General features: G+C 37.9%; 1 protein-coding gene across 1 annotated transcript in view; it reads right to left on the reverse strand.

The window, feature by feature from the left end:
• CACNA1E (calcium voltage-gated channel subunit alpha1 E) overlaps nucleotides 1-27528 on the reverse strand; it is a gene marked incomplete at its 3' end in the record, with an annotated part of 392449 nt that overhangs the window by 70705 nt on the left and 294216 nt on the right. The window contains exons 20-26 of the mRNA XM_083358506.1: nucleotides 22222-22278; nucleotides 20144-20743; nucleotides 11659-11948; nucleotides 7819-7990; nucleotides 6591-6720; nucleotides 3925-3984; nucleotides 1598-1704 (exon numbers count right to left, since the gene is read on the reverse strand). Coding sequence (XP_083214632.1) covers nucleotides 1598-1704; nucleotides 3925-3984; nucleotides 6591-6720; nucleotides 7819-7990; nucleotides 11659-11948; nucleotides 20144-20743; nucleotides 22222-22278 — 1416 coding nt within the window. The remainder of the gene's footprint in view (nucleotides 1-1597; nucleotides 1705-3924; nucleotides 3985-6590; nucleotides 6721-7818; nucleotides 7991-11658; nucleotides 11949-20143; nucleotides 20744-22221; nucleotides 22279-27528) is intronic.

A 27528-nucleotide genomic window follows, 5' to 3' on the forward strand; every position in this document is an offset into this window, starting at 1 on the left:
ATTTGCAGACAAGGGCAATTAATACATGTGGAACCCCTTGAAAGCAAGTGGCTCTGGAGAGATATGTTCAAGTTACTTCTTTGATCCAAACTGACCCTTCTTGAAATCCAACTATCAGGGTTTTATTATAGGCTTTACAATACTCTCCAGTTTAGATCTATGGATTTAAAATTGTTTGGTTTCTATGGCTTTTGTAGGAAAGGTCATGGATCATAACATAGAATTATCCAGGTCTTACAAAATGTCAGTCCTAAGGGATTCTTGAAAGTAAACCATGAAGCTCAAACATATTTTGAAGAATTTGGTAGTGAATCTGAATACCAGAAGCAAAGAAGATAGGCAGTTATATAGATTGACTGGTTTTTTTTAAAATCAGAAGCGCAATTCCAGAGAAGCAGAAAAAGAAGTGGCTGTACATTTCTTGAATAATTCTGATAAACATCTGTACTTATCCCCAAAGGCTGGGGACAGTCTAGGAAAAAAGTCAGAGAGTTTTAATTCAGGGGTCAATTTATCTCTAAGAAGTAATCAATTACTGTAGGCCAAAACTGTGTTAACTTTGAACTTCTGTGCTTAAAATCAATACCTTTCACATCTTTTTTATAAGCTTGGTGATAGTTTAGTCTTTTATGAATATATCAGATTTTGCATGAAGGTAGTTCCTTTCTTTCAAATCTCTTGAGATAATTATTTTTTCTGAGATATTCTTTGGGCTCTGTAAAACACGGAGCCTGTCTTGTGGTCTTTCTTTTCTTCTGTTCAATAGTGTTTGATTCTTCAGTATTGCCAAGACAAGTCCATGCAGTATTCTTGGCAAGGTTTTTCAGTATGTTTTAAACTCTTTTTAAAGCTTAACTTATTTGTCATGTGCTGTGTATTATAAACTGGGTAGTTCTATACTTACCTCACACAATATTGCATACTGTATTAACATTTCGAAAACTTTAAAATTAAAATTATAAGTTTTTCTTCTTTAAATTTTCCTTTTCCTTTATTTCTTGTGGGAGGAGTCAGTCTCTCAAAAAAGGGGGTGAGAAGGGTGCACATCTTAAGACCATCCAGTGTACCCTCAAAAGATAAGTAATGGCTACTGGAAACCTCTACTCCAAACCAGTAATATAAAGACCCAGAAAACTATGATACACATTTTAAAGGTCTGGTAACCCTAAAAAGTGGAAATTGTATGTATTCTGTTGTGTTGTTGTGAACTGAATGAATTGTATGATTTTAAAGCTCACATCGTATGTTCGGCTATATGGATCTTAATATAGAAAAAATAAGTCTAGAAGTCAGGCAAAATTCTGGGTCAATCAAGATTAATATTTTCTTCATATATCTGCTTTGTCTGCAGTTATGCCTTCTTACTACCCACCCATTCAACTAGAATTTTTTTAATCACATGCAATATATTTCCTCATATTTAACCATTATAATAATTTGTGTGATTGACGGCTAAACCAGTGAGGGAAACAAGCATGCTATTTTACGTGGTATGATGTTTTTTTGATGTACCAGCCAAGGAAATTCTGAGCATTGGTAGCATGGTTCTCACCTATGTAAAATGATCTGTACCCAACCAAAAAATGCAAGTACTTACGCCAAAGCAAAAGCCATCAGCGCTCCAACAACCACAATGAAATCCAGGATGTTCCAAAGATCACGAAAATAAGAGCCATCTTGCAGTATTAATCCCTGATCAATCATCTAAAGAAAGATAAGGGAAAGTTCTTATACTTTATACTCATAAGAATAGAATCGCCTAAGCTCCAATTTCTGATTATGAACTCTTTACATTCAAGTCCCATTACTGAGGCTGCAGTAAGCTTATATGCAAATACATATGGCAAGGATAATTCACTTCAGGCTTAAGAGGTATTTTCAGTTGCTGGTGGGATTGTGGGAGATGGATGTAACAATACAGATACTTATCATTTCATTTTAAAATTAGTAAATAAAAAATGCCATTAGAGGTTTGCTTAGAAAGTTAATTCTGTCAAATTTGTTTTATATTACAGTACAGTATATACAGTATATAAGTCTAATAAACTAAACTAAACTAAACAGTTGAATCAGCAGGAGTACCACCAGAAGAGGCCATGTCAGACTGACCAAACCAGAATTGGGGCACTATAACACAAATCCCACTTCTTCTTTTTATATGTGTTACAACATTGCACGTATGCCTAAAAAAAGGAACGAGTTTGGACTGCCCTACTTTGATATCACTCTGACACAAGCAGCAGGATAAAGGGGATAAAAAGATTAGTTTGGGTAGGTCTGTTGTGATGCTAGAACTTGCCTAACTAGCTTATACTAGATAGGTGTCCAAGAAGTGAGAGGTAGCGGATTGGGGAAAATTCCTATAAACCTATTTATAACTGTTTATAAGACATGGTTATCAAAAAGGAAATAAAATCTGCTTAGCTAACTACTGACCATCAGCTGCTCTAAAAGGAGGCCTCTTTGTTGTCCCACAGAAGGCCTTTTCACACCATATAAAATCTATTACTTCAATAATACAAGTAATGTATTATGTGTGAATTAGTTAAGGTGTTGGACTGAAAAGACCCAGTTCAAGTCTATAAAAGTTCAGAGGGTAATTCTTTCAGCCCAGTAACTAACTTTTTGCTCACCTGACCTCACTGGATTGTTTTGACAAAAAAGTAGGGGAGAAAGTGCTGTGTACACTGCCTTGAGCTCCTGGAGGAAAAGTGAAAGGTAACTTAAATAATACAAATTTACAGGATAGAAAGTTTCTTAAATAATCACTATAGGACCTTGAACTAAAAAAAACCCCTCAGTGCCTTTCAATTCTATTAGAATTTATTTGAAAAAAAAAATATTAGAAGGACAATTTTGCTTCCTAACGCTGTATCTTCTTTTAGAAACTCTGTTCAGTAGGAGTGACATTTGAGAAGTGATAGGGACGTGCAGAAAGTTCTGCTAAAAAAAGTCCAATTTTCTCTTTTTGCTTAAGAAACTGTTTTATATTCTGTTCCTATAGAGGCCAACACTTGCCACCCACAAAGAGGAAGTTACCGTTTTTGTGATTATAAACTGAGATTCCACTAACATCTCAGCTAATGCTATTCTCACATTGAATGATGTTGCCAGATTCGGTTAACTGCTGAAAAAAATAGCTTGGTCTTGGATAATTCTACTCTTTTTAATACAAAGCTTTTCATTATTATTTTTTAATTCTTATTATTTTTGTCTGCAGCACTCTGCAATAGTTTAGTGTGGGTTTTGTCCAGAATACCAAGAACTGGAAACAGATGAGGGAGAGGATCAGAAATAGCCAAGGAAAGACAAACTGCAGAAAAGGGGTTAGCCAAATTGCAGAATGAAAATGCACTCGACATTACTTTATTGTGATCACAAAATTTCCCAGCAGGAAAGAGAAATTTCTAGAGCAACTTCCTAAACTGGTGTCTTCCCGATGTGATGAATTCCATCTCCCAGAATTCCTACAGTATTTTGTTGAAAAAGTTGTAATAAGTCTTAAGGACCATCCCAACTGACTTCCTAAAAGATCAGAGTTCCTTCATTTATTGAAGTTTTAAAAATATAGTTCTCAAAAAAATAAAGAGAACACAAGATAATACATCCTACTATTAAGTACAGTACATTGTGTTGTTTAAGTGTTCCCTTTATTTTTTTGAGCAGTATATTTAATCATGTATTTAAAATATTTAATAACAATCCTGAAAAAATCTCTCTGCTTCCAGCAAGTGGCAGGCTAAAGAAAACTCAAGCATGACTTTAACTACAAGACACTGAAGGAAGAAAATTGTCAAATTGCTCCCAGAAATGTTTTGGAAGGTCTTCATTTTCTTGAAAAGAGAGGATAAAGCTTGACCTATGAATATGAAACTGTCTACTGTCTTCCAATTGACTCAGGAAAACACTTCCCTTCTCACTTACTTTAATGACCATCTCAAAGGTGAAGACGCCAGTGAAAACATAGTCAAAATACCTCAGGACCTGCAAAGATGAAAACAATGGAACAGTGTGGAATAAGGAAGTATTACCACTTTGCAGAGTAAAATTGGAGGCATATAAATTAAATAAGTAAGTATGAAAAGGTATTATTCTGAAGTTTAAAAAATGGCAAGAAATGTTAATTTTTAAGATTTTAGCTATAAAATTACTAGCCAGATCAATGAAAACCCTCCTTTTTTAGATGTAACAGAATGCTAGAACGGATGTCTTTAACATGACCTAGCCAACGGGTTTAGCACTTTTAACTGTTTTGTTTTGAATGGAATTATTCTCATTAATAACATATATGTTTAACATGACATTTGAAATAAATAATGTCCAGAATGCAATTTATTAGAAACATCTCCTCTGTGTCCCTTCCCTGTCATGGAATACAGGCTAAGGCTACCTGAAATCCTTGGTTCAAGACTGAAGCAAGAAGAGGCTGGTGGCGATATAATTTTTAAAACTGGCCAAGGTGGGAGGAAAAAAAAACAAACCTAGCTTTCTCCTGTTCTTAATAATACAAATACAGTACTTGGAGGTGATTATACCAAGAAATTGAGCAGTATTATTAATACTGTATCTGCTACCCACATTATCAAATGCAAACTGCAAAATGAAAGTAATAGAACCTGCTTTAGAAGTTAGCAACCTCAGCAATCAGCTTGGACAACAATTTGAGGGGTCCTTGATATCCTCTGAGCTTTCTTTTTTTCTTGCAATGACAGTCAGATTTGGGTAATGAAACATCTACAAGAAAACAACCAAGCTCAGAGAGCACCAAGGATTCTTCATTTCAACCTTAGCTAAAAATATTCTCCTTTATTGGGACAACAATTTTTACAATCTGTCTGTACCTTAAGCTTTGTGTACTTTCTGTTATGTCTGCCGTGATCTGTTTTCTGCCTGCTCTGGCATTTTGCCATAGCAACAAAATGATGTTATTTGCTAGATCAGACTAGAAGACCAAACATTCCAGTGTTCTCTTTTTGCAAGGAGCAGCCAGATGCTCGCAGGAAGCACATGAGCAGGATCCAAATGCAATTGCACCCTCCTGCTCATGTTCCAACATTTGGGATTCAGAGGCATATTTCCACCAACGTCCTGGCACTCTCTCTGGCACCATCCTACAGTTATTAGTGCAGAGCTCTCACACAGGCATTAGTTGGAACCGCTGAAAATGTAGCCTACACAAGCAATGTGCATATCCTTTGAGGCCCATTTTTCATCAAACTGAGAAATGCAGCTGTTTTAAAAGTCTGGGTTCTCCCTGTGACTAGGTACAGAAAATCTAAAGGCCACTATTTTAGAAATCAGTAGTGCTGTGCCTCCACAATTTCTAAATAAAACAACTGGCAATAACAGTAACATACCTCTTCCAAGTTAATTTGCCACTCACACTGGTTAACTAATTATTGCCTTGGGACTAGAGAAATCCATTCATCAAACTGGAGATTGGAAACTAAGAGTAAGCATTAATGGCCTCAGCAATTCAATGTGTAAAATGAGGCAAGTCAGATGTTCTAAACTCCTGCAGCATAGAAAGTATAAATAACCACACTTCCCTCCCCTGCCCATTTTAAATTCTGTTTCTCTCTTTCTCTTTCTTTCCTTTCTATCAATTCTTAATGTGTTCTTCTGAGTAGTTTGAGTGAATTTCTTTGTTACTAAGTTCTTGTTTTCTCCTGATTCACGAGCAAAGTGGGGGTCATTTTATACACATCTACCCAAAAGAGTGGAGCATCAGAACAACGGCTGCCAACATCGTCCTTCCTGTAAGATGATAGGTGTTGGGTGAAACTCTCAGATATTAATTATGGTTGATGGGCCATTGCTTGATAGAGTGGGCAACCAGAAAGCCAGTCCCAACCATCTTCTATATTTTTCACTTCTGTGCTTGGTTCTTCCTATCCTCCAGCTAGATTTAAAAACAATGAAGTATTGTTCATCAGTTTCTACAAGCTGGTAAGAACATTCTTGTCCATTAATGTGTCAATATGTTATTTGTATGGCTGCTCAGAATCACTTGTTGAGATGAGCAGCCATAAATTGAATAAGTGATTAAGTAAATGTTTTACCTTTTTATTGGTCAGACTTTATGGATTTCAGCAAGGTATTCAAATAGTTGATGGTATGAGTCACGGTTCCAAAGCTTACTTTCCATGGAGGCTGATTTTTGTGACAAAATCCAACCTAAACCAACACTGGCCAGAACACTGGAAGGAAAACTATTGGTATTGGGGAACTAAGTAACTACTAGGGGAAAGAAGTAACTATGACTAGCTTTAGTTATAGAATAACACCCTGGGGAATACATCTCTCTTCACATTGAATAAGGAACCTTTTACCCCTCCTATCCCTTATAATTAAACAAATCCAGATGTGACAACGTCTCTGTCTCCCTCTCTCTCATATGCAATGGAGAATTCAAACATGTATGGCCAAATAAAATCCAAAATAGGAAGAGATGAAAGATGTATACTTTCTGAGTCTGCGTTTAGCTTTGCAGTGAATTATAAAATAGATGTACAAATGCAGAACATGAATCCATGTACACTAAGACCTCAGAGCAAAACAGAATTGTCTAGTAATTCCTGAGTAATTACTTTATTTCTCTCTGAGTTAGTCAGGACAGGATCCTCTGCTGCCAAGGCGATGCTGCTTGCTGCAATCACAAGAAGGATACACATCTCAAAGTAGCGCAGATTGACAATGTAGTGGCAAGCTCTTCGGATTCTGTCAAAGAAATCACAAATCCATGCAATGGCCACAGCATTAAACAGAATTGTGATAATTTAAAATGGAGGCATTTTATATAGCAGTTATACTATCTTTCTAGTCTTGTAGCAATCCTATAAACCAGAAGTGGACAACTTCTTCTACCTCTCTAGATGATGGCTAAATTTAAAAAATATATAAACAAATCTTTCAACACAGAATGAAGTGAAAGGAGTGCTGTAAATCTTTTAATTCTACCTTATCAGTTCCTTAAAAATAATAATAAGAAGTCTAAATCAACTCCACAGAGCCTTTGGTCAGATGTAACTGTTCTGTTTGAACAAGAATGGAAATAAGGTGATAAAAAATGGAGTCATAAAGTTGACTTTCTGTTATGGCAGAAATTCCTCAAAGGATCCTCTAAGGCTTCAGACAATTTGATCTCTACCTAAAACTCTGAAATAGGTGGAATTCTCATTTTGTTTCTCTCCCTATGAAATAATTTATCTCATACAATCCTTTTTATTAAAATAGTATGACTGATGAAAGCTAGCCAGTATCTTTATCATGCAAGTATGAGTTGTTAAGAAGGTGGTTTTAGCCAACAGGTAATTCTGATTTGGTAGATAAGATCCAGAACATGAGGCATGATGTTAATGTTCTCCCAAAAGCCAGCTTTCTATTATCCTTAAAATTCTATAACTCTGAAGATGTTGTTGGAAAATAAGGGGGGAAAAGCTGCCACACCACAGCATCTCCCTTGTATCTGACAGGAATCCTTTTCATTTTCCCTTATGTTTCTCTTCTACCTTTAATGAACCCTTGCTGTGGGATTTCCTGCGGGGGTTTCTATGAAATGATTTACGGTAGGTGCACAATCAATTTATGCAGCCTGTGATTGAGATGTTTGGGCCTCTGACTCATATAACTCTATGCACCCTGGAGTTTGCTGTATATAATAGCAACGGGGCAAACTATTTGGCTGTGGCATTACTGAGCTTCCTGTTTGGAACATAAGATAACACATTCAAAAAACAAAAAACCCACAGTTCTCTGAAATAAACTAATATTTTAAGCAGCTCCAGAAAGAAAGAAAATGAATGGAATATATCTCACGGGTTCGTGGTGCTGAAAATAAACATGGAGCTGTGGGGCACCATTGGTTTGCCTGTCTCAGAGCTCTTTTCCTTTTTTCGCTTTTTATTCTTCTTCTCTGTCTCCATCTCTTCCTCTTCCTTTGTTTCTGCCTCCTTCAGTGGACTGGCCTCCCCATCTGTCTTGTTGCTAACTGTAAAATGAACAAATCTTGTTAGTCCTTTGCCTAGGAAGAAAAATGCAGCGAGTGAGCATTTGATAGCAGGGCCCACGAAAAATAGAAGAGGATGATACATCACACAAACACACACAAACACACAGAGAGGGAGAGATTGCTAAAGGCAAGGAAGGAATGATAAAAGCAGATAGAGTGCTCAATACTACATACAGTACGTGAATGAATATGAAAAGAATAGGTGGCCTTGTAGGTTAATCAGCAGGCATAGAAGACTTATTACGTAAAATAAGAAGAAGTAATCCCATCTGAAAAATTCAGTCCTGAGTAGAAGGAATATGTGCATACTGTTTTTACAAAGATTACCTCCTGCACACTAGCAATTCAAATTATGGGCAAAGAAAAGTAAATTCTGCAAACTGTAATTTGCATATTTTAACCTTCAACTGTCACTGCTTCATATAACTTATTTTTGTACTTGTAATTCAATGGAAGAGGAAGGAGCACTGCAATGGAATAAAGACCTCCCCCTACAACCCCATGCAATCTTGTCAATGCGTTGCCCTGTTGAAACATGAGCAGAACGTACAACTCTCCATTCTTCCCTGCGCAGGTGCCAGAAAGTAATATGAATACCTGGTTTATGTGTGTGTGATAAGTTAACCCTTGACAAATCACCATCTTTCTTCATCTATTTGAGTGCAAGGGCTAGAAATATGGCTCTTTTTAAAAATAAAAACAGAGACTTTCAGAACGGTGTGCCCTTTAGCACATTCTAGACTTGTTTAGTACTGCAGGCAAATCATAGCTTGTACTTAACCCTGTCTACTATTTATTTCCATAGCTGCTGCAATGCAAATCCAATACCTCTGGAAATGCAGTTTAAAGATATAATTTCTGCCAAGAAAAGCATGCCATTAATTGCTATCTTATATTCTCAACACCTGGCTATATAGTTAGTTAGATGGAGATCAGAAGAGAGGAGGATGGGGAGAGGGCATAAGAGGGGGCCAAACAGAAGGAACAAAAGCATTTTTGCAATAGTATTGTGTAATTAATATCCAGATTTCACGGGGAGTTTTTAATTGTGAAGACACAGAAAAGCACTTTGCAGTCTTTGTCAAGGGTCAGATTGCGAAAGTAGTTGGATTGAATGCTATGAAATTATCTTACTGGAATGACTATTCTATTTTTACAACTCCTATATATAAGGCATCAAAATTAATTGAAGTTTGGAATTATCCAGAAGTTATTTTTAGGCATGGGCATAATCTCCCAAGAACTTGGGGTGGTTAACAATATATTTTTTTTAAATAGCTAAACAGTAGTGGCCTGTGACTACACAATATGCTTCAAGTGATATATGCCTGCCTCCGGAAATGTTTTATTTGAATAGTAGGAACTAACAGATAACACTTAATAGCAAGATACATTTGTTCTCAAAATATGCTTGAAAAATCTCCCTGAGACAAAAAATGGTCTATATAATTTGTTGGATTTACATAATAAATGTAGTAGCATTACTCTGGACTTCTGCCATCCTTTGGATGAAATTGATTTGCAGAATCCTTTTCACTCATTGGTTTTGTAGCCAGATAATAAAAAATGGCACATTATCTTTGCTGTCAAGAGGCATCACACTCACATCACCAAGATTTTTCCCCTTTCTTTTCCAAAATTTAGGATGTAAATAACAGCACAGCTAAATTTCTGATAGCAAATGAATGGGATGCTTACAGTTTTCAAAGTTTAATTTTAATTTTTTAATTTTAATTTAAAATTTAATTTTATTGTTTTTAACAATCTAGCATAGGTGAAATGAACTAACAAAAATTATTACATCCAAAGCTGCTTAGTTATAGTGAATGCTTCTTCCAGTTGAGCTATATCAGAACAAAAATAGCTATGAAACTAAAATTAGGAGACTGTATGAATGTAATAAGAGTTTAGCCCTCGATTCTAAATTATTTTTCTTGATGTTGCCCTGCTTGGCAGGGATTTAGTAGCAGGTGCAGTCAGTGGCAATCATGGACTCTTACTGCTTCCATCAACATGACAAAATCACCAACAGGCACAAACCACGCATCCTTTGGGTGGCGAGAGGACATCATAACACACATAAAAAGGGGGCATTATGTTGAATGCCACAACTTTCATACAACACTCTAATTGTCTCATCCCTGCCTGACTCTCCATGGATGCCACTGGACCCAGTCTGTTCTCACCATCATCTTCAGCAATTTATTTATTTATTATGCTACCCATCTACTCTATAAAGTGACTCTTTATAATTATATTATATAATTATACAGTATTATCAGCTTAAAACCAGGCCTGTTTTAAAGCAGTTCCATGTGAGAAAAGGGATGAATGACTTCTTCATCAACTATGATGACCTGGGCAAGTTCTCCAAAGTTCAAAATGTGACATAGGATGTGAAAAGAAGAAAGAAACTCCCAGGTCTATGAGGTCTACACCCTCCATTTCTTACCAAGCTTCCTATAAACCTTCTTGGCAGCCTCTAAATAGCTTTCCTTTCTCTCAAAACCTTGGGATTGTATCAGATCAAGAGCTGTAGTGGCACCTTCCTTCCTTCCTTCCTTCCTTCCTTCCTTCCTTCCTTCCTTCCTTCCTTCCTTCCTTCCTTCCTTCCTTCCTTCCTTTCCCTGAGATTTGCAGCCCCTTCCAAAGATAGCCCACATGTTGGGACAAGAAAAAAAGAGCAAAGAAAGGAAGGCACCATCTCTTATCTTATCCTTCCGAGGTAGGTAAAATGAGGACCCAGATTGTTGGGGGCAATAAGCTGACTTTGTAATAATGCCGGTTGGGGGGGAGCGAAAGCCCTAATAAGCAGGCATATACATAGAATGAAGGCTATTGCTAAGCACATTGTGCTTTAGATTGTAAGCCGCCCTGAGTCTTCAGAGAAGGGCGGGATATAAATGGGATTAAAATAAAAAAAATAAAAAAATAAAAAATCTCATCAACTGTTCATATGATCATTATTGCAATTTAACAGATAAGGAAAGGAAAGTGGCTCATGTATTTTGAGTCAAGCCAGAAAGGAATTTGGGAAGGGGTTGCATCTAATTTCAGATGTCCTTTTATAAGACATCCCCCTAGAATTAATAAATGAATTTGGTTCAGAGAATATCAGCTGATGGCTATTTCAGCAATGTAGTACCAACCCAAGTCGCACCACAATAAAAATTCTATAACTGTTTGAAAATTTCTTCAGTCAAACTGTCTGTTTGTGGAATAATATTCAGTCACTTCTTTATGAAAGCACCAACAAATCTATAACAAACTTTGGCCCAATTCCACACAAAGGAGCAGAGGAATATTTTTAATTTATTTCTTGACCACATTTCCCCTCTACTATAATTCAGAGAGTATAAAACCAAAGTATAAAACCAAATGAAACATCCATAGTTAATACAATTTTGAAACAAACAACCCCACCCAAAGAAAAAGTACAAAGGATAAAAATAGAAATAAAGATGTCCTGATAAAATCAGGGGAAGGCTTTCTGGAACAACTCAGCTTTAAAAGTTTCTGAAATCTTAACATGGAGGGAGATAATCTTGATCTCAACCAAGAATGGCTGATAATGCTGCATGGCAATCTGTATCTCCCTTTAACAGATTGAGATTTGGTGTCAAATTAGAAAAGAGATGGATACTTACTCTGTACCACAGTGGAGTCTTGAACATCAATCATGATGGTAGTGCTCTCTGTTGCTTTATCCATGTTGGCAGTGATAGATGAGAGATCAGGCTCACTCCTGCTAAAAGTCCTCTCTGTCTCCATTGATAGGTCACCCAAAAGCGCTTGCTCACTTATATCTAGGCTGCTGCCATCTTGCTTCACTGGACTGGCCTCCTTGCTTTTGTCCAACATCTGGTGACCTTCTGAGGGATTTGGATCTTGGGTGGGCATGGGAAGCTCGGCATTATTTACTGTTGCTTCACTGGTCCTGTGTGAAGAATTTAGAAAGAGAGGGCCATAGTAAGGGATAGAGATTATGGGCATGTGTTTGTGAGTCAAAGCAAAGGAAGGAGAAGAAGAGTAAAAATAATAGCTAGGATATCACAGTGTTTTAAATAACTTAGATATATTGGATACTTGTAGATGTGATCTTCCTAAACACTGCAGGAAAAATATATCTTTTTTGCTGTAAGCTATAAGCAAATAGGGACGCGGTGGCTCAGCGGGTTAGGACGCTGAGCTTGTCGATCAGAAGGTCGGCAGTTTGGCGGGTCGAATCCCGAGTGCCGCGTAGCAGAGTGAGCGCCTGTTACTCGTCCCAGCTTCTGCCAACCTAGCAGTTCGAAAGCACGTAAAAATGCAAGTAGAAAAATAGGGACCACTACGGTGGGAAGGTAACAGCGTTCCGTGCGCCTTTGGCGTCTAGTCATGCCGGCCACATGACCACGGAGACGTCCTCGGACAAGCGCTGGCTCTTCGGCTTTGAAACGGAGATGAGCACCGGCCCCTGGAGTTGGAAACGACTAGCACGCATGTGCGGGGGAACCTTTACCTTTTACCTATAAGCAATTAAAGTCCATTTTTCAGAAAAACTTGCTTTTTAGTGCATGTTATTAGGTTCTCTCTGTGCAGCAATTATTAGATAAGAGTATGTGGAAGAATTCTGCTCATCTATTTTGAAGCAGCCAGTGCTCTGTTCTTCCAGTTTTCTACCACCACCATTAACATCTTCTTTTCCAGGTTTTAAAATTGCATACTATTTGCCTAGTATGGTTCAAAACCTGGCCATGAGACTACTTTAAATCCCTTCAACAATATGAACCCTGTATAAATGAATAACAACACATTTTAACTTACGTGTTTACTTGCACTAATCTATTATTCTATTATTATACACTATTCTATTATTATACACTATTCTATTATTATACACTTAAGAAGGCTAGAAGATTACACTTACTTATGAAGATAATGGCCTGTAAAATCCATTAATTTTCTGGGAAGATGCCTATTTTCAATGTAGTTAATTTCATACTAGTCAGTTTTACAGTGCAAAGATGGCAGCTTGATTTCCCTTGCTTATATGAGTAGTGTGCATTTTCCTTTATATCTGCATTCTGCTTTCAGGAAATGCTACATTCAGAGTAAAGCCAACTGATCTTTCCCTTTCTATTCACTGTTTTTCTAGAAAGCCTGACATCCTTCAGTGTGTTTAGGGAAATGAAGAGAAAGGAAACTCTATCCATGGAGGATGAATGAGATCCCCTTAATAACTTAATAACTCTGCAAAAGGAAGTGTCATTGGCCCTTCTCAGTCATACTACAGCCATGAATGGCAGCCTTTAGCAAAACCTCTCCAACCTCCTTGAGTTTTTTCATCTGGAAACATCTTCAACGGTGTCTCAGTTATGCATTTCCCTCCCTTCTCCCCCAAAGCTTGGTGCTATAATTTCAATTCTGCTTTCCTTAAATTATTTTCTGTGTTAAGAATTATGACTGGAAAACTGGCAGCAGCAAATGAGAGGATTCCAGATTAGAAACAGCATCAACTGGTCCACCTGCCTGTCAAATACTGCACATATTTGGCTCATCTAGAAATACCTCTGATTTCATGAGCAAAAATTCTGGCAAGGATGACCAATTTGTATTTATACTGTACATCAAAGGAGATTTTCAAAGGGAATATCATGTCAGCAAAAATAATATTGTTGTTAGCTGCGAAGTCGTATCTGATCCATCGCAACCCTATGGACAACATTCCTCCAGGCCTTCCTGTCCTCTACCATCTTCTGGAGTCCATTTAAGCTCATGCCTACTGCTTCAGTGACTCCATCCAGCCACCTCATTCTCTGTCGTCCCCTTCTTTTCTTGCCCTCAATCTTTCCCAGCATTAGGCTCTTCTCCAGTGAGACTTTCCTTCTCATTAGGTGGCCAAAGTATTTGAGTTTTAGCTTCAAGATCTGGCCTTCTAAAGAGCAGTCAGGGTTGATTTCCTCTAGGACTAACCAGTTTGATCGCCTTGCAGTCCAAGGGACTCGCAGGAGTCCTCTCCAGCACCATAGTTCAAAGGTCTCAATTCTCTGGCGCTCAGCCTTTTTTATGGTCCAACTTTCACTGCCATACATTGCAACTGGGAAGACCATAGGCTTGACTATACGCACTTTTGTTGACAGGGCAATGTCTCTGCTTTTTAGTGTGCTATCTAGATTTGTCATGGCTTTCCTCCCGAGGAGCAAGCGTCTTTTAATTTCTTGGCTACAGTCCCCATCTGCAGTGATCTCGGAGCCCAGAAAAATAAAATCTGTAACTACCTCCATTTCTTCCCCATCTATTTGCCAGGAAATGAGAGGGCCGGATGCCATGATCTTGGTTTTCTTAATGTTAAGTTTCAACCCAACTTTTGCACTCGCCTTCTTCACCCACAGCAAGAGGCTCTTTAGTTCTTCTTCACTGTCTGCCATTAGAGTGGTATCATCTGCATATCTTAGGTTGTTGATATTTCTTCCGGCAATCTTAATTCCAGCTTTTGATTCATCTAGCCCTGCCTTTCTCATGTTGTGCTCTGCATATAAGTTAAATAGGCAGGGCGACAGTATATAGCCTTGCCGGACTCCTTTCCCAATTTTGAACCAATCAGTGGTTCTGTGTCCAGTTCCCACTGTTGCTTCTTGGCCCACATATAGGTTTCTCAAGAGAGAAATAAGATGGTCTGGTATGCCCATTTCTTTTAAGAACTTGCCACAGTTTGTTATGATCCACACAATCAAAGGCTTTAGCATAGTCAGTGAAGCAGAAGTAGATGTTTTTCTGGAACTCTCTAGCTTTCTCCATGATCCAGCGTATGTTGGCAATTTGATCTCTAGTTCCTCTGCCTCTTCGAAATCCTGCCTGTACTTCTGGTAGTTCTCGATCCACATACTGCTGGAGTCTAGCTTGTAGGATTTTAAGCATAACTTTACTAGCATGAGAAATGAGTGCAATGGTGTGATAGTTTGAACATTCTTTGGCACTGCCTTTCTTTGGAATTGGAATGTAAACTGATCTTTTCCAATCCTGTGGCCACGGTTGAGTTTTCCAAATTTGCTGGCAAATTGAGTGTAGCACTTTTACTGCATCGTCTTTTAAGAGTTTGAATAGCTCAGCTGGAATACTGTCACCTCCACTAGCTTTGTTGTTGCTCAGCTTTTCTAAGGCCCACTTCACTTCACATTCTAGGATGTCTGGCTTGAGGTCAGTGACCACCTCATTGTGATTATCAGGGACATTAAGCTCATTCTTGTTTAGTTCTTCTGTGTAATTTTGCCACCTCTTCTTAATCTCTTCTGCCTCTGTTAGGTCCCTACCATTTTGGTCCTTTATCATGCCCATTTTTGCATGAAATGTTCCCTTCATCTCTCTAATTTTTTTGAAAAGATCTCTGGTCCTCCCTATTTTATTGTTTTCTTCTATTTCTTTGCACTGTTCATTTAAGAAGGCATTCTTATCTCTTCTAGCTATTGTCTGGAATTCTGCATTCAATTGGGCGTATCTTTCTTTTTCTCCCTTGCCTTTCACTTCCCTCCTTTCCTCAGCTATTTGCAAAGCTTCCTCAGACAGCCATTTTGCTTTCTTGCATTTCTTTTTCTTTGGGATGGTTTTGGTTGCTACCTCTTGTACAATGTTGCAAACCTCTGTCCATAGTTCTTCAGGCACTCTATCAGATCTAATTCCTTAAATCTATTTGTCACCTCTACTGTATATTCAACAGGGATATGATTTAATTCATACCTGACTGGCCTAGTGCTTTTCCCTACTTTCTTCAGTTTAAGCCTAAACTTTACAACGAGAAGCTCATGGTCTGAGCCACAGTCAGCTCCTGGCCTTGTTTTTACTGACTGTATAGAGCTTCTCCATCTTTGGCTGCAGAGCATATAGTCAATCTGATTTCTGTGTTGACCGTCTGGTGATGTCCATGTGTAGAGCCGTCTCTTGGGTTGTTGGAAACGAGTGTTTGCTATGACCATCGTATTCTCTTGACAAAATTCTATCAGCTTGTGCCTTGCTTCATTTTGTACTCCAAGGCCAAATTTGCCTGTTATTCTGGTTATCTTTTGGCTTCCTACTTTAGCATTCCAATCCCCCATGATGATAAGAACATCATTTTTTGGTGTTAGTTCTATAAGGTGCTGTAGGACTTCATAGAACCAGTTAATTTCATCCTCTTCAGCACCGGTGGTTGGGGCATAGACTTGGACTACTGAGATATTGAATGGTTTGCCTTGGATTCGAACTGAGATCATTCTGTCATTTTGAGGATTGTATCCCAGTATTGCTTTTCCTACTCTTTTATTGACTATGAAGGCTACTCCATTTCTTCTGAGGGATTCTTGCCCGCAGTAGTATACCTGATGGTCATCTGAATTAAATTCACCCATTCCTGTCCATTTTAGTTTGCTGATACCTAAGTTGTCGATGTTCAGTCTTGTCATCTCTTGTTTGACCACGTCCAGCTTTCCTTGATTCATGGATCTTACATTCCAGGTTCCTATGGAGAAAGAATCTTTACAGCATCGGACTTTCCTTTCACCACCAGACACATCCACAGCTGAGCGTCCTTTCGGCTTTGGCCCAGTCACTTCATTCTTTCTGGCGCTACTAGTACTAGCCCTCTGCTCTTCCCCAGTAGCGTATTGGACACGTTCTGACCTGAGGGGATCATCTTCCAGCATCATATCGTTTTGCCTTTTGGTACTGTCCATAGGGTTTTCATGGCAAAGATACTGGAGTGGTTTGCCATTTCCTTCTCCAGTGGATCACGTTTTGTCAGAACTCTCTGCTATGACCTTTCCATCTTGGGTGGCCCTGCACAGCATAGCTCATAGCTTCATTGAATTACGCAAGCCCCTTCACCACGTCAAGGCAGTAATCCATGAAGGGGAAAAATAATATAGAACCCTCTAAAAACTCAGGAAATATACTGTAGTCTTAGCACAGTCTTGTTTATTGAAAAGGGCCCTGTAGAATTGGAACAGGGGATGACCTGGCTCAGAACTCACAGTCTTAACCATGGTGCTATACCTGCTGCCAAAGTTAGTTATGACTTTAAAAACAGCCAATGAAGAGGATTAAATTTAATCTTCCAAAGTAGATCAACATTTAAATAAATGTATTTACGTAAAATGGATTGGTTGATTATTTAGTGCCATTAAGTCAGTCAGTGCCTATATGGATAGATTTTCCCCATTGTGATGTGCCCCTGACTTGATCCTTCAGGTCAGGGCATTCACTGTCACTGTAATTGAGTCCATCTATTTTGCCGTTCATCATACTCTTCTTTTCGTTCCTTCCAGAGCCTTCTCCTGAGAGCTAGGTGTTTTCAAAATGTGTTCAAAGTAGGATAATTTGAGCCTGGTCATTTGTGCCTTGAGTGAGGCATTGAATTCTTTGATGATTCATTTATTTGTTCTCTTAGCTGTCCAGAGCATTCTCAGGAGTTTCCTGAAATACCAGATTTTAAATGTGTCAATACTCTTTCTAACTTTCTTCTTCAAAATCCAACTTTCAGTTCCATAGAGCGTCATAGGGAAGACCATTGCCTGCCCTTTGAATAGACACCTCACAGCATCGGAATATCTTTTGCAAAGCCTTTGTGATTGCCCTTCTAAGTGTTGCTGGATTCTTTACTGTTGTTAGTGATCCTAAAAGATAGAAACTAACTACTATTTGAATGACTTGATTGTCTGTTCTAAGGCTGGTTGTTGTCATTAGGTTGGTCTTCTTTATATTTAATTTTAGTCCCATTTTTTTCACTGCGTCCTTTGGCTTCTATTACTAGAACTTGCATATCCTTTGCATTTTCAGCTATCAGAATACTGTTATTTCCATATTTCAGGATATTGATATTTCTTCATTCAGTTTTAAAATCAGCTTACTTTTTTCTGGTCTAATTTGGAATACATTAAGCATATTGGTTGAATAAATATGAGGAGAGTATAACCCTGTCTCACACCTTTGCCGACCTGGACACAAATCTATTTTGCCATGTTCTGCACATACTGTGACTTCCTGATCCATCTATAGGCTTTCCATGTGGATAATGAAATGTTCTGGGATCCCCATTTTCCTAAGCACATTTCACAGCTTGACATGACCGACACAATCAAATACTATTCTATAATCAATATAAGATAAGCTGACTTCTTTTTAGCATTCTTTGGCTTCCTCAATCATCCAGCATGCATCAGCAATAAAGTTTTGTATTAAGTGACTTTTCCTAAATCCAGCTGCCATCTCCTTTTCCATTGTATGGCTCCAATATGCATTGAATGAGTCCATGTATTATTTTGCTAGCATGTGAAATTAAGGAGATTGCACAACAGTTTGCACACTCTGTTAAATCTCCTTTTCTCAATTGCAGATTGGGACTGACCGCTTCTAATCTGTTAGCCACTACGGTGTATTGTTCTCCAGATTTGCTGGCATAGCTTGGTTACAATCTTTATCGATTCTTCTGTTGCTTGCCTTATTCCTGTGGCTATGCCATCAGGACAGAAAATAAAACTAGTGTAATGAAAACTTCTTGCTAGCAAGAATAAGACCAATAATTGTATTTATTTTAAGTAGAACTGCCCAGAACTGGGCAGTAAAATTTGGATAACCACAGGATAGCAATAACATTTTTGTTTGCAATTTTGATCTGATAACCCTAATATATTGTAAATGTGCATATTGAAAAATAGCGAAACAACTTTTTTTTAGCTTAATCCTTCTGTTTGAGTATAACAAGTCCAAATTAATCTTATCCGAGATTCATGTACCGCATGTGGTAGTAGTTATAAATATGCAACAAAGCTAAAAAGGGAGCCTTTTTATTTCTGCATTCTTTTCTATCTTTTGTCTTCTGTGATATTTTACAGAGCTCATCAAGAGTCTATAATTCAGAGTCCTCCAGTATTACCCAAAAAGAGGGGGGATAGCCAACAGCCTAAGAAGGGGAAATGGACCCAAAAAAGCAGGAGATTCAAAAAGAAATAGTTTTTATGCCTAAAAAATAATAGATGAAGTCTGTTATTTTTGAAGTTGTCTGGCTAATTGGCATAATTTATGTAATTTGTATAAACTGAAAGTATCCATATAATTCTATAATTATGGCAGGTTTGCACAAGTAACTTAAATGACATGAATCACATCAATTTGCATGTGATTCATGTCATTTAAGTGTTATTAACTGTATTCAACTGTAATGGACACCCCATTCCCCCATTATTTGACAAAACTGAGTTTTTATTGTACATCACTTTTATCTCATCCCTTTCATTTATGCTTGTAAGGATACTAAATGATTACTGCCACATGTAGCTTGTCTAGAGCAGTATCTATGGAGCTGAGATGGCAATATCTGCATTTGAATCTACTGTATATTTGTATACGTATCTATACCTACATCTATACCCATATCTATCTATCCTATTTGATATACATCTTATTGGATATATACAGGTAGTCCTAACTAACAACAGTTCATTTAGTGACTATTCAAAATCGCAAGAGCACTGAAAAAAGTGAGTTATGATCATTTTTCACATTTACGACTGATGTTGCATCCCCATGATCATGTGATCAAAATTCAGATGCTTGGCAACTGACTCATATTTACAATGGTTGTAGTGTTAGAACAATTAGTCAGTGGAATGACTTGCTTCCAGAAGTTGTGAATGCTCCAACACTGGAGGTTTTTAAGAAGAGACTGGACAGCCATTTGTCTGAAATGGTATGGGGTTTCCTGCCTGAGCAGGGGGTTGGACTAGATGACCTTCAAGGTCTCTTCCAACTCTATTATTCTATTAATTCTGTCTGTTAGGGTAAAAATATTCTACAAAGGTAATACCCCATTCTCCTGGGCTCTAGCTTCATTTCTTTCCGGTTTCTATAATGGGCTTCACTTTTGCTTCACTTAATTGTCAGCTACTTCTTACTGTTCGTACAATCCAATAAATCCTAGATGATCTGAATGTATAAAAATGCTGTTAGCCATCATTCCAATAATAGTCAGTATAGAGTATTACAATTTGCTGCATTTTACAAAATGTTTATAAACGTTTAGCAGTCACCTATTTTGATGGTTCGCAAAAATAAGAAGGGATAGGCAGATAGCCATTTATTTCCTTGGGGAGGCACCATCAAGAACAGAATCAGATTGCCTACCTTTTCAGTTCCATGTCAGCCACTGGTTCCTTTTCAGCAACGGCCTCTTTTTCCTCTCCATTTTCCTTACGATCCCCATTCTGCTCTTCTTTTGCTGGCGTGACTCCTTCTGGGCCGTTCTCTTGGCTAACTGTTCTATTCTCTTTCGGTTCAGTCCTCACCCTGCGGTGTCGGCTACGCCTCTGACTTTGCCGGAGCCGAGCCCTTTCATCAAAGCTTACAGTCCCTTTGCTTTCCTGGTCATTGATATCACAATTCCCATGAAATGATTTGTGATGCCACGTTTCCCATTCCCTCTTGGCCTGAGGAGATGGGCTTCTCTGGTCATCCTGGTTGCTGAGGCAGGGTTTGGACCCTGGCAGTTTTTGCTCCACACCTTCTCCATTTGTCTCCTCTGGCCTACCCCCTTGATCACCCTCAATCTTTTCCAGACCAGAGTTTTCCAGTAACTTTCTTTTCCGAAAAATACTGGCGTGTGGATTGAGCAGAGGAGGATCATCTTTGTTGATGCCCTCTTGACTGGACATCTGCATATGTCGGCGGAGCTGGCTAGTCCGCTGTTCCCACACAGACATGTGATGTCTCCTTCTCCTCTCCCTCCTGGGAAAGGAAAACAAATGGGTTCAATTCATCTGTGCCCTGTCAGAAACACAAGAACACATAGCAGTACATACAGCATGCAACTAGGACCATACAAAAATCACATGTTGGGGCTTGATTCTCTGTTTCCCTGAATTTCATGAATACCCAGCAAAATCACAGCATCCCCAGGATAATAAGAGAATCAAGTCCACTTGCACAATGTCAACAAATCATTAGAAGGCATTTCATTCCACATTCACTGGGCACATGGCAATAAGCCCGAGCAACAGGACAATGAGGCCAAAGACTGAGCACATTCACAACACTGTCTTTGTGAAAGAACCCACCAGATCACTTAAACATATGGTATCAGTCTGCACGTACTGCAGTTTTAATAAATTTACAGTACAGTAAAAGAAGTAAGTGTTCATCAACAAGCAGGGGTATGGTACAGGTGACTTAATGTATTGCATGCAAGCACAAGGGCTACTCAAAATTGGCCCATTTAATAGGCAAATGGGACATTTCCTTTACTACTCTGAAAGGGTGGCAATTCACCAACAGCCTAAGGAGGGAAGATGGACCCAAAGAAGTACATGCAGGGGGCTCAGGAAGAAATAGCAGTAGGGGAGGCATGCGGTACCAAGTCCCATTCAGCTCAGTGCCAGGGTGAAGCAAATGCATCCAGGCTGATCCAGGGCCCCACCAACCCCATATTTACAGCCTGGCAGTGCTTAGGTTCTCTCAATTCTTGGATTCATTCTGTCACCTGAGGCTGCAGCCCATAACCCACTGTTTTGAAAGTAAGTCCTCTTGGCACAAAGGGTGATTTACTGAATGAACCTATACAGGGTTGGATAACTAAGAAAGCTGCTCTTCTCAGTTGCTAGGAAAATTGTCTGTTAACATGCAACATCTCTACTTTTGTATCTCATTTAATCTAACAGCTTTAAGAAGGAACTGCAAGTTGTAGATGCTGCTGTGGAAGTGTTTGGCTGTGGCATTGAATGTTCCAAAGGGTTTTTGGTGATCTTATAAAATTGTATACCATAACTTTATGAACAGACATATGGATACAGGAATAAAAAGACACACGTCTAACATATTGGTAAGCAAACACACAATACACCAACATACATACAGTCTCACATGAACAATTTGAATACACACTCAATTTACTGGACTGTTTACACACACACAACAGTGTAGTTGCTACAATACAGCTTAAGTTGGTTCACAGACCTCTTTCATACACAGAAGCATACTCTGCAAACATACATAAAACATATTCTCATACTTGTACAATACATACAGATTGTAGACCCACGCTGAATTTATAGCTATTCAGATTATACACACATAAACACTACTAGATTGAAACATCCATCCATACTTACAACATAAACATGAAAGAACACATACTTGAACTCAGTAGCAGGAGTCTATCACATACACACATATAACCTCTCACAACAAGCAATCACATGCACACATACAGATTACTGGTACGTGGTTCCCACATCGACATGTGGTGTCTCCTCCTTCTGTCTCTTCTGGGGAAGGAAAATGAATGCATTCAGTCCACTGCAATGTCACTAATGGTCCCAGCACTCAGAATCCCACATAATGCACAAGCAGAAAAGCAAAGAAATCTTAACACTTGTGCATAAAGTCACTTCTGGTGAAATGGGTGGCTATATAAATTTGTTAAGCAAATAAACACTGATCAGTCCTAATCCATTACTTTCATAGTGAACATTAAATAGAAGCCAATGTCTATGAGTTTGGAATATGTATTTTTCACAGCTAAGAATGATACTTATATACAAAAGATGAAATACATAGATAATTATTTTATTTATTTATTTATTTATTTAATTAGTTTTATATACCGCCCTATTCCCGAAGGACTCAGGGCGGTTTACAGGGCAAAATTTAAAAGACAATATAAAAGTTGAAATAGAAATAGAATTAAAATGAATTAAATTAATTAATAGCCCAACAAATTAAAACAAAGTTTAAAAACTTAAAACCCCTCAGTCCAGGCCAGATAGATCAAAGAACTAAACTGAGTATTGAATATGCAGCAAAAGGTCAAAACTTTATGGGAAGCTAGACTTTGTGGTTTTTCCCCTCCTGAAGTAGGTTGTGTTGTTTTTAGTTTGTTGTGTCTTGTTTTATTTTATGTTTTTAATTCTTTTAATTCTTAATTATATTTTGTAAGCCACCCAGAGTCCATTTGAGTGGATGACTATATTAAATCTAATAAATAATAATAACAAAATGCCAACATTTGGTGCTGAGATAATAATAGTACAAAGTTTTTTGCCTCAAACTGCAGAGATCTGAGGTCAGTTTCTGGCATTGCTTTTAGGACTATCACTACTATATTAGGCAGAGATACATAATGAAAGTAATGATGCCCTTAAGTCAAGTTTACCTCCTGGGGAGTTTTCTTGGCAATAAAATAAAAATGATGTCATTGTTTTTTCTGGGTTGTTTGATCAACCTCCATTATAGCCAACAACTAACTAGGAGCTTTTTCTTCAATTTATTTTTAAATATAGTAGTAAAAAAAAGATAGATTGCACTATTTTTGAGCTTCCTCTGAAATGTAGTTACAGAGGAGTATTAGGAGACATTGTGAATATTGAATCTTCAGCAGAATTTTCAACTGTGTGCACAATCAAATGTAGGAGTTGCCTAACAGAAAAGCTGAAATAAAAAAAATTAAATAAAAATATATTTAGGCTCATTTTCTACATCATGAAAGTTACAAGAGCAGTACAACATAAATGGAAAAAAAATTCAGTACAACCTCTGAAGCAACATACTTTTTTCTAGTCTATGTTATGCCTCCCCCAGGTCTTTTATATTCTTAAAATATTGCAGAAGCATGAAAAATGGAAGGCAGGGCCAGAAATCATAATAATTTTATGAATTAAAAATAACTCTTAAACATGCAAATAAAAATCCCGGGAGATTCATCTGCTTATTAATGAACTGTAGATATACTGTGTTTGTGTCTGTTTTGAGATAAGACTTTAAATAAAGTAGAACATAATTTTGTATACAATTCTCTGTATTTGTACTATCTATAAAATTATTAGTAATTGATTTAAAATAATATAAATAATTAAAGCAACAAAAAGAATGTCAATCAGGTATTAATCAATGAATAATGTATTGATAAATTAATGCCTCCTTAAGTAACACCAGCTGCCTGCAATTAGTGCAGGTTCGCATCCCACCAGGCTCAAGGTTGACTCAGCCTTCCATCCTTCCGAGGTAGGTAAAATGAGGACCCAGATTGTTGGGGGCAATTAAGCTGACTTTGTAATAATGCCGCTTGGGGGGTGTGTGAAAGCCCTAATAAGCAGGCATATACATAGAATGAAGGCTACTGCTAAGCTTGTAAGCCGCCCTGAGTCTTCGGAGAAGGGCGGGATATAAATGGAATTAAAATAAATAAAAATAAAATAAATAATGCCAGTGCTCTATCACTAGCATGTACTATCAGTAATTATATAATACTATGGCATTGTCTGGTAGGAAAGACCAGATCTACAGGTTAAGGTTCAATTAAATTGATTTATTGCTAAAAACCTATGCATGGGAATCTTCTTGACTAATAGTTAGCACCTGCTTAGAATTAGATAAGGGTCAATGGTTGGATTTTGTTCTTTTGCGGCTACTTATGAATTCTAGGTTTTTCACTCCACTCCTAGGTTCTGTCATTCCTTCTTCTAAAGGCATAAAGGTAACTTGTAGTTTTATGCCATGTCTTTCTGTGCATGGAAAATGGAATGTGTAAAACCCACTCAAAGCAGGTGACAAGGTCAGAAAGGCTTGTTCAAGGTAGTCTCCATTGACATAGTACGTAGAAAATAAGAATTGGTTCAAATGAGGCCCTCCCAGATATTTCACAAAAAATTGCTCCACAAGAAAAAAGTTCTCATGGGAATGGAATGAGACTGTGGTGGAAAAGGACCAGGAGTAATGAGAAAAAGGTCAAGGTAGGAAAGTCAAACGCTAATGGACTAGTTAAATCTTGTTGGAAAATATAAAAATATACAGGAATTGTAGCTTAATGGGGCAATTATACAGATCTCTTTGGATGTCCTCAGGATAAATCTCTCAGCTGAAATCAATTATTTAACGTTGTATGCTGCTGAGAGTCACATACATGAGATGGATGGCTATATAAATTTACTAAACAAACAAACAAACAAACAAATTCTGGATAGTCAATATATATAGCTTAAGATATATGTATAAATATGTGCATATGCATGATGCATTTATACCTACTTATAGACCACATATTTGAAGGATATGAGAAACATACAAATCTTAATTATCTCAATAACTATTAATTGTCTGCAACATAAGCTATAAAATTTATAACATTAACTAAACCCTCATTAGCATATACCAATAGTTCTATTTGTGTCATATACAAACCACTCTCACACACAGAACCACTGTACGCACACAGTACATATTTTCCCCACTTTTTTTCAGCAGAAACAGAAGGAAGGGAGGGAGGGATGGAGGGAGGGAGGGAGGGAGGAAGGAAGGAAGGAAGGAAGGAAGGAAGGAAGGAAGGAAGGAAGGAAGGAAGGAAGGAGAAGTACTGGGTAGAGAGGAAAGTAAAGAAGGAAAAGTTTGGTGCATTATGATAGAATGGACTTCATAAAACAAGCAATTTCCACCTCATTCATTTCTTTTCATAGACCGTCTGTTCTTTTCAGTAAATGTAACAGAACCCCAACAAACACCACTCTGATTCATAGAAAATTATCTGGGGGAAAATAACTTCCTCTTGGAGAAATTAGATATTTACTTTTAAAGTTCTGAAACATGGGTGTCCTCTACAACATATGACTAAATTACGGTATTTGAAGGACAACATGCCCCCATCTATGTATAATCAGGATGTAAGATCATCCCCAGAGATTCTGTTTTCTGCCCAAAATTAAGGTTGGTCTGATTGATGGGTAGCAAGGGTAAACCTTTTTCACTTGTGACCTCATGCCATATGAAATCTCTCTCTGAGAACTTTTGTGGCTACTCAGATTTAATTTATTTAAAGGTTTTTTTAATTCTACATTTTTATGGATCAAATTACTGACTTTTACTTTATGGTTCAGTTTGAGCTTTTAATATTTACTCAATTGTTTTAAAAACATTTGATAGTAACCTATCCTATTAGTGTACTAGCATCTCCCTCATGTTCCTCAGTAGCTTTTTTATTGTTGCTGTTCCTTCAAGACTGTCTTTGCTCCTGGTGACTGCCTGGACTAGGCTCTGCAATTTTCATGGCAGCATTCTCAGAAGTACTTTGCATTGCCTGCTTCCTAGGGCTGAGAGAGAGTAACTTCACCCAGCTTGTTTTATGCTTAAGTCAGGATTATAACTCAGGCTCTCCCGGTTTCCATTCTGATGCCTTAACCACTACATCAAATACTGGACATAATATGATACTGAAAAAAGTGACACATGAGTGGTCCTTGCACTTATGGCCATTATAGCATCCTATCATTACATGACTACAATTCGGATGCTTGGCAACCTAACATGCGTTTTTGACATTTGCAGCATCCTGAGGTCACATGGCCACCCTTTGTGGCCTTCCCAGGTGGCTTCTGACAGGCAAAGTCAATGGGTAAGCCAGATTTGTGTATCGACTGCAGCAAAACAGGTTACAAAATCAGGTGCAAGTCACTCAATCAACAGAAGGTCTGGTCCCAACTGGGATTGTAAGTCAAGGATTACTTGTATTGTTTCTTATTCCTCGGTTTGCAGCTAACGAGTAGGCTGGCTTGGTTGCTCAACAGTGAGAAACGGTGAAGTGGGCACAGCAGCGCCTGCACTTTCTGCGTTGCATGAGAAAAGCACATCTTCCTTCCCCTGTCCTGACCACTTTCTACAGGGGGACAATTGAGAGCATCCTGTCATACAGCATCACTGTGTGGTTTGGAAACATCACTGCTTCAGACAGGAAGGTGGGGCAGAGTGCAGTGAGGATGGCTGAAAAGATCATTGGCAGTTCCCTCCCTCCCATCCAGGACATAGCACAGAAGCGTTGTTTGAACAGGGTCCATAAGATTATCTGGGACACTACTCATCCTCTTCACAACCTGTTTTCCTTGTTACCTTCTGGTAGGAGGCTTCATGGTATCCATAGCAGAACATCCAGATTCAACCATAGTTTCATTCCATACAGCATTAACCTTGTGAACTCTCAGGCTTCCTCCTTCCGTTATATATTCAAGATGGACAGTATTTAATATTTTATTGTTATGTATATGTAGGGGTGTAGGTCTATACATACGTTGTATATAGTATGTTTTAGGTGTGTGTCATGTATGTGTTTCACTTTGAGAGTGGGCAACTATATTTCATTTTTGATGTGTGCCGTTGTGCCCACAGTAAAAAATGACAGTAAAGATTATCTTATCTTATCTTATCTTATCTTATCTTATCTTATCTTATCTTATCTTATCTTATCTTATCTTATCTTATCTTATCTTATCATCTTATCTTATCTTATCTTATCTTATCTTATCTTATCTTATCTTATCTTATCTTATCTTATCTTATCTTATCTTATCTTATCTTATCTTATCATCTTCTCTTCTCTTCTCTTCTCTTCTCTTCTCTTCTCTTCTCTTCTCTTCTCTTCTCTTCTCTTCTCTTCTCTTCTCATCTCATCTTATCTTACTCTCCTCTTAAAGCCACCCAACGTGTCTAAGTTAAGGATCACTGCTTCTCATGTTAGCAAATTAATAACTTTTTAA

Source organism: Vipera ursinii (genome assembly GCF_947247035.1).
Source record: "Vipera ursinii genome assembly, chromosome: 3".
NCBI lineage: Eukaryota > Metazoa > Chordata > Lepidosauria > Squamata > Viperidae > Vipera > Vipera ursinii.